Below are 13,128 nucleotides of genomic sequence, written 5' to 3' on the forward strand. Positions count from 1 at the left end.
TTCGTTTGTGTCACAGGGAAGACACGAGGTTCAGCAAGTGCATGATGTACAACGTGACTGGCGCAGGTGACTTCACCAATGCTTCAACTGTTCCGTGCCAGCAAGGCTGGGATTACGACGACACGTGGTACACGCTGACAGCTGCGTCACAGATGAACTGGGTCTGTGATCAAAGTCACGTCGTCAGTAACGTCCTATTCTACGCACAGATTATCGGAGCCATACTGGGGTTATTCGTCGGATACATAGGCGACTTGTAAGAAAGTACTCACACTATAGTATATCTAAGGTAGCAGAGAAATTGTAGGATCACATACTTCTATTGAATGGGAAAAATTCAATGCTTTCTGACGGACATAAAGGACGAGCCAAAAACATTCGTCGAGAACTGGAATAGAGAGGTTATGATTAAAATATGTTGTTACTCTAGTCCTTTTTCGACTGTAATATTAACATTGTACAGTGCTACGGTCAAAATCTGTCTTCACCTTATCCACAGGATAGATTTCGCTTGAATGAGTGATACAGATGACGTACTCTGATTTTTTGGTAAAGAATTGAATACTAAAGGAGTCTGTAATAACCTAACTATGAAACTGAATATTGTAATTCAACAGACTGTGTGGAACAAATTAAGGAATGACGTTGGAGGTTCCACACAACCATCTTGACAGTTAAATATTCACCGATGTGTTGGCAAGGAGTTCATGTTGACTCTATTAAAATTTTGAAATAATCAGATATTTTAATTGCAAAGTCCTATGAATAACTTAGATGACCAAGTCAAAACTTAAAAAGGCTAACACTAGAAACGAAGTCAACACCGCAGAGAGAAATCAGATTCACTGTTTGCACGAAGCTGATCAACAGCTGAAAATTATAATTATATAGTTTATTTAGGTGTTTCAGTCAGAATATAAAAGTAAATGCTACGACTAACACAAGAATTAAATTTTCAGTTCCTGTTATTTTTTGCTACAGAATTTATTGATGTCCATACTTTTGTTGTTTGTCTATTCCACACTAACGAAAAAACTCGTGATAGTGACAAAAACTAGCTCGTATGACAATACGACGCTGTCACAAAGCCGCAAAGAGATTACCAAAAATGATCATGTCCATCGAAGGCTACGTTCGTGAATCCATAACCATGTAGTTGTTGTTGTTGTGGTCTTCAACCTGAAGATTAGTACGATGTAGATCGCCATGCTATTCTATTCTGTGCAAGCCTCTTCATATCCGAATGACTACTGCAACCTACATCCTTCTGAATCTGCTTACCGTATTCATCTCTTGCTCTCTCTCTCTCTGTCTCTCTCTCTCTCTGTCTCTCTGTCTCTCTCTCTCTATGATTTTTATGCCCCATACTTCGCTCCAATACTGAATTAGTGAGCCTTTGATATCTCAGAATGTGTCCTCGATTTGTGCTACAAATTTCTTGTGTCTCCAAGTCTATTCAATACCTTCTCATTAGTTACATGATCTACCCATTTAATATTTAGTATTCTTTTGTAGCATCACATTTCAAAACGCTCTACTGTCTACACTGTTTACTTTTCATATTTCAGTTCCAAACATGGATACATTCCAGACAAATAAATTCAAAAAAGAGTTCCTAACGCTTAAATCTATATTCGATGTTAAATTCCTTTCCTTCACAAAGTTCTTTTGCTATCCTAATAGCAAAACTCATCTACTACAAGTGTCTCGTTTTCTAAACTAATTCCCTCAGCATTACCTGGTTGAATTCGACTACATTTCGTTATCGTTGTATTGCGTTTGTAGATGTTCATCTTGTATCTTCCTTTCAAGAGAGTGTCCATTCCGTTGAACAGTTCGTGCAACAGTTCATGCTCTTCGACTCTTGTGTCTGCAGTATGGTTTCTGTACAAGTTGTATGTAGCTATTGTCTTCCTACGTTGCCCCTGATACCTTCACAATATCAAAGAGATCATTCTGGTCGAGGCTGTGAAAGGCTTTCTCTGAATCTACAAATGCTACAAACGGAAGTTTACCTTTCCTTAATCTATCTTCTAAGATAAGTCTTAGGGTCAGTATTGCATCGCATGTTCTTACATTTCTCCGCAATCTAATCTCGCCTTACCCGTGGTCGGCTTCTACCAGTTTCTGCATTCGTCTGTAAAGAATTCATGTCAGCATTTTGCAACCATCACTTATTAAACTAGTAGTTCAATAATTTTCATACCTGTCAGTACCTGCTTTCTTCTTGAAGTCTGAGGATATTTGACTTATCCCATACACCTTGCACACTAGATGGAAGAATTTTTCCATGGTGCTCCCCTAAGGCTGTCAAGGCTATCAGTACACAAAATTCATTTATAATGTTGTCTTGCGATCAGTGACAGACATTAAAAACAGTTGAACATGGCAAAAGCTAGACAGCTAAGACGCACATCAATGAGCGATCGGTTTCAACATGTGCTATGCAGAATCCAAGGACGCAAGAGAACAGTGGTCCACCCAGAACACAACACGGCTGACGATACACCGTGTATATTAGGTATCATCATATCAGGCACTCACCCAATTTGAAAAGTGCGCGGCTCTGTGATCCGTTGCTACTGCCTGGTGCCACAATTTACTGTTTGGTCACATACGATCACTTTGAACAGGAAAAGTCTCTGCGACGGTCATCCAACTCCAGCACCTGACCAAAATGGAGTAACTCCCGACAAGATAGCTCACTTTCTTCTATGAAAAAGAGTGAAAAGAGTAAAAATCCAGTTCAATATGAGTAATGAGTAATCAAGTAAACGTCGTCGCCACTCCATACAGTACTGAAGCGTTAAGAAGATCGATCCACAGTTGAAGGAACACAAAGATGCTGTCTTGAATGGTACCATTACTGAACAAATAAAGCAGCTTGGTCCTGCAGACCTCCAGCATAGTATGCAACCCTACACACAGCAAAGTCTATAACGGAAAAAAGTCGCGGCACCAAATAGTAGTCGTGCAACATAAACGAAAGTTGGTAGCCGTGTTTCTACAGCTCAAAGATGATGTCTATTCAGAGTTTGCGCCTGTCGCATAAGAGTGTCGCTAGTAGCGCCACTACGAGATTGAAGATCAGGGTTGCTTTAAGTACACGCTGTAACGACCATGAGCGTTAGTTACCTGTGAAACTGGAAGTTGTGAGTTGACGTTAGTCAAGAATGTCTTTGTGGTGACGAAGAAGACATTAACAACACTTCACTGAAGTTGAACGAGGTCGTGTAATAGGGCTACGAGAAACTGGAGGTTCCTTCTGCGATACTGCGGAGACTTAGCGGGAATATAGCAACTACAAATGATTGATGGTAGTAGCGATCATGAGTACGTACGGTCACAAGAAGACTGGGCGCCAGATGGCAACATAGCACGGCAGACAGGGAAGACTATCGTGTTCGCTATCGTGACGCATTGCCTTGCATCTGCAGCAGCAACCTTAGCAGAAGTTGGCAACCCAGTGACACAACGAACTCTTGCAAACCGGTTACTTCAAGAAGAGCTCCGAGACAGACCCATTGTAGCGCGCATTCCACTGACCGCCATTTGAGATCTCAGTGGTTTCAAGCGAGAACTCGCTGGAGGACAGGGGTAGGTCTATTGCGTTTTCTGATGAAAGCTGGTTCCTCGTCGGAGCCAGTGTTCGCTGTGTGTTGGTTAGAAGGAAACCAGGTGAAAGGCTACAACCAACCTGTCTGCGCACTGGACGTATATCTGGAGCTGTGTTCTGGGATGGGATTTCGTGTCACAGCAGGAGCGCTCTCGTGGCTGTTCCACGCACTGTGACTGCAAATTTGTACGTCAGTCCAGTGATTCAACCCGTTGCGCTGCCATTCATGAACAGCTTTCCAGGGGGTGTTTTCCAACAGGATAAGGCTCGTCCAGATACGCTGTTGTAACCCAACATTCTCTACAGAGTATCGACGTATTTCCATGGCCTGCTCGATCATCAGACGATAATCGGACGGCACTCCAGCGTCATTCAAAAACAGAATTAACCGTCCCTGCGTTGATCAAGTATAACAGGCCTTTAATTCCATCCCACAGATATTCGATACCTACACAATACAATGCATGCACATTTGTATGCTTCCCTTCATCATTCTGACGGTTACACCTGTTATGTAATGTACTAGCATTTCAAATTTTCATTAGCTCATCTCATGCGTACATTAACCTATGATCTTGCAATGGTAGTCATCTAAACATGACACTTAGACAAATATGTTCCCGAAATTTCATTACTCTATACTAATATTTTTTTGGTGCTGCGATTTTTTTATGTCGGTGTATTCCGTGGCAGTTAATGAGACAGTGTGCGTAGTGTCTGGCTGCCCGCGTGCAATACGTCGAGAAAAGTTATGGCAAAACTGTATTAGACGCATATAAAGCCTAAAGAATAACTGGCTGCTGGGAATCATCTATCGTTTCTGACATGGAGGCCGCTTAAGCGCTGAAGAACTGGCATCACACAGTGCCATAACATCCAGCAAAAATGGGGATTTGAAGAGTGAAACTCATTGGAGTGTGGTGCAATACAATATCATCAACATCTAATGATATGCACAAAAACAGGCAAACCTTGCACAGTGAGAGACCTTATCATAGCAAATGACAAAGCTATCGATGTGGCTGAGTATTGGACACGTCCAGTAAAGTTTCTGATATACACACATAAAGTAAATAAGTAAATTATTTTCTGGTGCTAGTTTATTCTCTGTAATTAGAACCATGTGTCGTAGGTGCATTTGAATAACGAGCTCCCTAGTTAACTTTGTTAACTTCCACAGAGCACGTGAGAGATTCGTAAAAAACAGTTCTCTGAAACAGAAAGTTGGGTAAGATAAAATTGTTCTCATTTATCACTCTGGACGCACAAGTGGTAGAGCCCGCGAAAGGCAAAGGTCTCGAGTTCGAGTCTCGGTCCGGCACACAGTTTTAATCTGCCAGGAAGTTTCATTCGGTACATATGATGCAAGGTGATTGACGTTTTCGAACTACAGTTCCTACCAACCATCCAGTATATTTAGTAGTCCATTTTGTGTCAATCTAAAGGTCAATAAGAAATTTGAAAGTGGATCTTCCTGCACTACAGTGTGATATTAGTATTATTAGTATCATTTGTGTATCTCTTCTACAAAGATACTAGACATGTCTTGGTATTACAGTTTAAGAACAACACAAATACAGACATTTACGGATTTACAGCTCCAGAATGACAAGGGTGGGACAGGTCGTCGGCTATGACCATGACATCCTGGAATTTGCCTGTAGCGATTTAGGTAAAGCACGGAAAACCTCAATTCTGATTGCTGGATGATGATTCCTTTAACCTCCTTTGATAATTTATTGCACAGTTTTATTCCTTGATAAAAAATGCTGTTTTCAGTTTTATATTAGTTTTTCTTAGTATATGCAAGTACAATCTTGTTCCACGGCCATACACTGAGCTGTTTGTACAGTAATTATAAATATTATTTTTGATGTGTACAGCCAATTAGTAAATATATTTTAATGGTGCAGTTAACATCCCCAGTGTTTTGAACAGATCTTTACAATGTGCTCGACTTCTATTTTCGATTATTATTCTTATGGCCCTTATCTGCAGTTCGAAAACTGTGTTCATATTTTATGCATTTGTTCCATAGAAAACAATGCCATGGCTCAGGATTGAGTCTACATACGAACAGAATGTATCTAAAAGACATTGGTTGTTCTACATTGATGACATGGCTCAAAGGGGATAACATGCTCATGACGTCCTGTTTTCAGGTATCTTTGTGTGTTCACACTACTTTAATTGACAATCAGCACTGATTTATAAATTCTGCATTTGTTATAACCTATGGAGATGCCATATAAATTTAATTTAACAATTTCGTATTTCCTCAATAAACACAATGGATGGAATTTGCTTTCTTTCTATTCAATGTCATCTTATTGCATAGTGGTCAATTGTAAAAAGTTTTGAAGATTTAATTTGCTTTCTCTGCAAGAAGTTCTCTTATTTTCTAAGTGGCTATGATATTCTTATCATCAACCCAGAGAATTTTTTTATCATGACTAACGCTACTGGGAATGTCATTGACGTGTAACAGAAATACTATTGGTTCTAAAACGCTACCCCGAGGAAGTCCTATAGTAATGTGTTGTGTCTTTGATACACGCTTTACTAAAATTTTAGATTTATTTCAGGTATGTGTTATCTCTACTCTTTATACACTATCTGCTTTTTGCGATCAGTATCAGTGAGTAGGTACCCTCTTAGTTCTAACACTTCTGGATTATTTAGTGGAATCTTATGGTCAACAGTATCAAAAGCCTTAACCAGATCTAAAAATATGCATGTGACACACTCATCTTTGTTGGCAGCATCAGGTACCACTTTTGTGAATTTCATCGCTTTAGAAACCAAACTGTGATTTACTTAAAAGGTTGTATTTATTCAAGCAGTTCATTAATCTGTCTTTGAAAATTGATTCCATTAGTTTTGGGCGTGGTAACAGTGGAGAAATTGGGTGGTAATGATCTATGTCTTCCCCATGGTCTTTCTTTAACAGGGGTAACACTCTGCCTGTTTTAAATACTCTGGAAATTTCTAGTGTGAAGGATTCGTTTGTTATGTTTGTTAAGGGAGCTTGTGTACTCTACGTATTCTTTCAGTACACATATTGGTACTTCTTCTGAGCCTATTCACATTTTATTTTTTAATTATTATGTAATGTTACTGATTTCATGCTCTGTGAAAGGTAGTAACATCATAGTAATTAGTGTATAATTATTTACAGGTGTTACACTCAGTTTGGGAGATTTTTGATGTATCTTCTCTGCAATCCTTGAAAAATACTCATTTACACTGCCAGGTGGCGTGAATGATTTATTGCTTTTTAATATGTTACTATGTCTTTGTTTTTCTCTCTCTGTTTCCTTTTTATGACAGAACATTCTGCTTTGCCTTTCCTTTATTCTCTGCAGTGTGTATTATTCTGTCATTAAACGCCTTGTTTGCAGCAATCAGCACCTTCCTATAAATCTTTCTGCACCTATGATAGAAACTTAAGAACTATCGCTCATTATTACTCTTTTTCTTGAAATGAGGACCCACTTGTTTTTGTGAGACATTGATGCTGATGAGGATAGTGTTAGAAGTGTCTTTTCAAAGTTCAATTTAATAATATTGAGAATTCAGAGAATTTCACATTTATTTTGGTTTCTCTGCTCACTTCATACCAGCTATTAGTTTCATGTATGACTTTTTGTTTACACCTTCACTCAAAATTATGTTGACTTTTGTACTTGAGACTCTATCTAAAACCTCTGTTGAGTTGTTAAAACAGTGTCCACACTACCACTGGCAGATCAGTACATACACAAAAGGATTCATTTCGTGGTGTTTCAGGCTCTATTAATTAAATAGCTGATAGTTCAATATGTTTGTCTTCAGTTACTGTACTAAGGTCATATCTCGATCTGAACTGTGTTGCCTTTCTGATATAAATGCATGATCATCTGTCTTTAGAAGTAGTCACACAGTGAGAGTTTGCTCTTTCATACAGTGACAGTGCTACATGTTGGATTTCTGCGTCTCTACACCAATGCTCAGTGGCAACGAACTACTGTGCCGTTCGAAGACTGGAGTTCAGTTTCCCCATCCCTGCGCAGTTCTCCAATCAAAGATTTCTTGTAATTAAGAAGAGCTACAATATTTAAAAGGTGATTAATGTCTTGTAAAGCTTGACTTCTTTGTCTTGTGTGTACAGTTTTGGCCGAAGACCACAAATAATTCTCTGTGTGGCAGCCATAGTGGCAAGCAGATTAGTGCTGGTGTTGACACCCTCAGTGATGGTACTGTTTATCTTGGCGCAATCTTTGGCGGCAGGCGTGACTGGGCCGTTCTTTGAGTCGGCAGCATCCATAGGTAAGTCACCAATGACCATCCAACTGTACTGCAGCACTTATTATTACATGCTAATCTATAATAATTGTTGCACTCAAATATTATGACTTACAGCTCACAGTTTCTTATGCTGTCAGCGGTGTGGTGTGTTCCTTTAAAATGAAATACATGCATGCTAAACTTTTACCATTCATTACTGAGACTTCAAATTAAATTCTATTCCGTACCAGAATTGTATTTTCGTTTCCCATGTTACTGCCATTATGCCTCGCTTGTTATTTGTAGTGGTTTTCATTCCAAGGAGTCGTCTGAGGCAACTCTTCATGCATCTCTATCCTGTGCAAGGCTATTCGTCTCTAAATGAGAGTTACAACCCACATCATTTTGAATCTACTTACTCTAATCATATCTTGGTCTCCCTCTACGGTTTTTACGTCCCCACGCTTCCTTCAGTACTAAACTGGTGATTCTTTGATGTCTCAGAATATGTCCTAATAACCTATCCCCTCTCGTATTTAAGTTATATCACAGTTTTCGTTTCTCCCCAATCCTACTCGGTACCTCCTCATTAGTTACGCGATCTATCCATCTAATCTTCAACATACTTCTGTACCACCACAATTCAAAAGAGTCTGTTCTCTTCTCATATATAAACTGTGTATCGTCCAAGAATTACTTCAGTACTTTGCTACACTCCAGAAAAATGCTTCTAGAAGAGACTTCTTAACATTTAAATCTATATTCGATATTAACAAATTTCTCTTTTTCGGAAACGATTTCCTTGACATTGCGAGTCTACATTTCATATTCCCTCTATTTTGGCTATTGTCAGTTATTTTACCGTCCAAACAGCAAAACCCTTTTACTACTTAAAGTGTCTCGTTTTCTAATCTAATTTCCTCAGTATCGACTGATTTAAATCGACTAAATTCCGTTACCCTTGTTTAGCTTTCGATGATGTGCATCTTATATTTTCTTTTGCGATACTGTCCGTTCCACTCGTCTTTCAAGCCATTTGCTGTCTCTGAGAGAATTATAATGTCTCTGGCAAATCTCAAAGTTTTTCTTTCTTCGCCTGATTTTAATTCCTTCTCCAGATTTTGCTTTAGTTTCCTCTGCAGGCTGCTCAATCTAAATATTGAATAAGATCAGCGATAGGCAACAACTCCGTCACTTCTTTCTCAACCAATGGTTCCCTTTCATGCTCCTCAACTCAACTCAACTGTCATCTAGTTTCTGCACAATTTGTAAATAATCTTTCACTCCCAGTGTTTTACGTCTGCTACCTTAAGAATTTCAAAGAGTGTATTCTCATCAAAATTATCAAAAGTTTTCCTAGGTCTACAGATGGTATAAATGTCGGTTTCAATTTTCCTAACCTGTTTTCCAACAGAAGCCGTAGCGTCAGTATTGCCTTATACGTTCGTACATTTTTCCGGAATCCAAACCATTCTACCCTGAGATCATATTGTGTAAATAATTCGTGTTAGTATTTCACAACCATGATTTCATAAACTGATAGTTTGCCATTTCTTTTAGTACTCAGCTGGTGCTTGCTTTGAAATTGAAATTAACTCTCTATAAAGCTCTCGATAACTACTTCTAACAGGAGAAGAGAAAATGGGTTATGCATGGCTGTGTGAGTAGCCGCCATCTTGTTGCGCAAGGCGGGTGACCTTGAAAGGGACTTAGTCGCTAGCGAGGCAGTAGCGGAGGATTGCGCAAAGTTTTAAATAGGCGCGATCCGCTGCTAAAGAGAGTTTCTGGTGCTGCAGACAACGCAGGAGAAATTGGCGAGGAAATGGCAAAGATATTCGCACAACAGCAGAAAGATTTTGAAGCTATCATAGAAACTAATAAGAAACTCTAAACTAGTGAGTAAGTGTGAAAATTATAATGTTGTGTAGTGGAGTACAACAAAAAGTTAGATCAACTAAAGGTATAGCAATTCACATAAATAGAAAACAGAGGTCATAAAAATAGAAAGAGAAACCTTAACTCTGACAGCAGTTTATGCACTGGTGAAAGAAAACATTTAGGAGTCAGTTACTTTTTATTACACTCTACAAAAAATTAAGGATCAGTGTAGTCAAGGAGATCAAGTTATTCTATTTGGTGACCCTAATGCAAATGCAGGAAGCAATCCTATACCAAATGTTGTGGGCTATACAGAGAAGCAACTTGTAATCAGAAAGAGCAGTTACTTAGAGATTTTTCTAGTTGTAATGATTTAAAAATAACTAATAAAGTACATTTTCAAAAATTTTTTATTCACAATTGTACTTGGATCAGTAGAGAATAAAGATCAGTTACAGATTATGTAGAGATGGACAGAAGAATGCTAGGACAAGTAAAAGATACAGTAGTATACAGATCTTTTGACATAGATGCTTATCTCTATCTTGTGATGTGTCAAATTGACACTTTTACTAAATGAAAATCTGTTACTACACAGAAGCAAAAAGAGGTCTGTAAAGTCTTTTTGCTTCAGTATGAACATATTAATGGCATACATCAGAAAAGATGTATAACATTTAGCTACCCTGGAAACCACTGAAGAAGATGAAGGGTATCTGTCGTTGAAAGACCTGGTTGTGGATCGGTGGTCGTGATGCAGGTGGCCATAAAAATGAGGTATCAATTAACATGGAAGATGGTAAGACGGTATTTGGATATGGATGATAGCAAAACCTTTGATATTTAAATGAACTGAGTTGCCTAATCTGCATATTTACAATAACTGAATAAATATTAAATAAATAACTTGGCACAACACCTACCAGTAGGCTGTAAATAGAAGTTTGCGAGGGAATACGTACGCATGTGCTCTGGTAAAAATTTCACGTTTATTGAAGAACAGCTGAACAAACTAATAAGCTAAACAACTAATAAATGGTAGCTGGTTGCTGTTATTCATAGCATACACGGCTGAGTTGCAAAATTAGATTTACAACTGAGTCTTGAAAACCCAAGCATTTATGGTTAATTATTAATTATGGAAACGTCAAAGAAATATTTCAATAGTGACATTCACGCACATACACACATATAATAGATATTCAGGAAAAATATACGAATAATGTACAACTTCACCAGCATGTCACAGTGATTGGCAAACGGTCGTTGCCTTGGCTCGAGTGCACGAAGCAAGAGAACAAGAATTCATCGATAAGAATAAACTGTAATAGTTGCCCCATAGAAGAAATTCTTGGAAGTTTTACCCAGAGAATCAGTAACTGTGATGTGTAACAAGTCTCACAGTCGTCACAAAAAAACGAAAAAAAAAAAAAAAGCATGAAATGCGTGGTAAAATTCAGAACAGCTGACCAAATTGGACAGAATACATTACTGTGCGTCACAATCTGCAAACCTAAGGCTCTCAGATCCGTACTTAACACGTGCTGAGACAACGAAGACATGGGGAAACTGGATTCCGAGCTGAAATCGAAATTAGCAATGTTTCAGAAATCTTTTCAATTATACTATACTCTTGGGATCACCAACGAACTAAATCAGACTGAACCGAGAAGATACATCACGATCCAACATGTTTAACAGAGGCAGAGCAGAACAATGGTTAACACGCGTGGCCAAGTGTAACGTTCCGAAATTAACCAGAAAAATTCGTATAACGCTCAACATGCAATGAGCGATGAGGGCAAGCAGTTAATTTTGACTGGAGCTGAAATCTACAAAAATGAGATAATGAATTAATTATGAATGGGCACACTCGCACTTAGTCAGTGTCGCCCGTCTCGCGTCTCCCGGAACACTGCCAAATGAACTATCTTGGAACACATGCGTCCTGTTCCTCCGGAACCTACTGTGTGGTGCCAACCAGTACAAGAGCTTCACCTAAGGCGAACGGAAACTCTTTGCTTCCTGGTACATGCTTTATAGGGTTGGTTATTCTGCCACAGTGGCAGAAAACTTTTACTATCACAAATCTAGGTACTGAAATTTACCTTGTGCACTCTCATTCATGCTTTCCATTCATCAGGTGAGAGAAGGATAGGGTGTATATACTGACATACTGCACGTAGATGTATTGAATATGAGCGTGCAGCTCCAATGATTTCCAAAAATCTTATTAAAATGTAAGGTGAAATGAAGGTAATGTACCTTGTGGCCACTATAGACACACTCAGCTGCTCTGTCTTTTTTATGTAGTTTACAGTTTGCGCCCAGAATTGAGCCGCCAGAAGTCGTTACATTACGTTAAATGTTAAACAAAATGGTGAAGAGGCTCATGTAGAGACTCTTCAAAGAACAGATAAATATTGGAAAAGCAATTAAAAATACTGGAAAAAAAGAATTGTGAAAGAAAAAGAGGTACCGCCAAAGTTGTGGATTACCAATTTGGACAGTAGAAATTGCAGGAAAAATACAAGGAAAATAACCAGCACATAAAAAATATCATTCAAAGTCTACCGTCGAAAATAAACAAATCTATGAACAGAAAAGGAATTACAGAAATTGACAGTGAAGAGAACGCATAAGAAAATATGGGATACATACAATTGTAATACAGAGCATAATTTTCGTGGCCATCAGCATATAGCACATAAAGCTTTCAAAACTTTATATAAGATATAAAAGCATAAAATTCTACATCTACATCTACATACATACTCCGCAATCCACCATAAGGTGCGTGGCGGAGGGTACCTCGTACCACAACTAGCATCTTCTCTCCCTGTCCCACTCCCAAACAGAACGAGGGAAAAATGACTGCCTATATGCCTCTGTACGAGCCCTAATCTCTCTTATCTTATCTTTGTGGTCTTTCCGCGAAATGTAAGTTGGTGGTAGTAAAATTGTACTGCAGTCAGCCTCAAATGCTGGTTCTCTAAATTTCCTCAGTAGCGATTCACGGAAAGAACGCCTCCTTTCCTCTAGAGACTCCCACCCAAGTTCTTGTGGAAAACATGTTCAATTGGCGAGATGCTGGCGTCAGACAGAGAGGAGTTTAATCAGTGTACTATCTGTAGGCCTACAGCTGAGGACTGTATCTATCGCTGTTTGACATCGATGTTCCCTACAGCCGCCTCCATTTTATTGCTCGACAATTCCCCTGCAGCCCAACTGATGGATATTGTTTCTCTGTTCTAAGTACACGTCAACAGTGTCGTGAAGAAAAACCACCACTCCTAATCAACGACTGATAATGGAACATGTATACCGGGTTTTGTGAAAAGTCATTGTCATAACATCACTACCGCAAA

General features: G+C 38.8%; 1 protein-coding gene across 1 annotated transcript in view; it reads left to right on the forward strand.

Annotated features, from left to right (window-relative positions):
- The window catches only part of LOC126474442 (solute carrier family 22 member 7-like), a 79,710-nt gene that overhangs the window by 17,786 nt on the left and 48,796 nt on the right, over positions 1-13,128 (forward strand). Inside the window, exons 2-3 of the mRNA XM_050101912.1 lie at positions 17-256; positions 7,767-7,924. Of these exons, the coding sequence (XP_049957869.1) occupies positions 17-256; positions 7,767-7,924 (398 nt within the window). The remainder of the gene's footprint in view (positions 1-16; positions 257-7,766; positions 7,925-13,128) is intronic.

This window comes from Schistocerca serialis, chromosome 4 (genome assembly GCF_023864345.2).
Source record: "Schistocerca serialis cubense isolate TAMUIC-IGC-003099 chromosome 4, iqSchSeri2.2, whole genome shotgun sequence".
Classification (NCBI taxonomy): Eukaryota; Metazoa; Arthropoda; class Insecta; order Orthoptera; family Acrididae; genus Schistocerca; species Schistocerca serialis.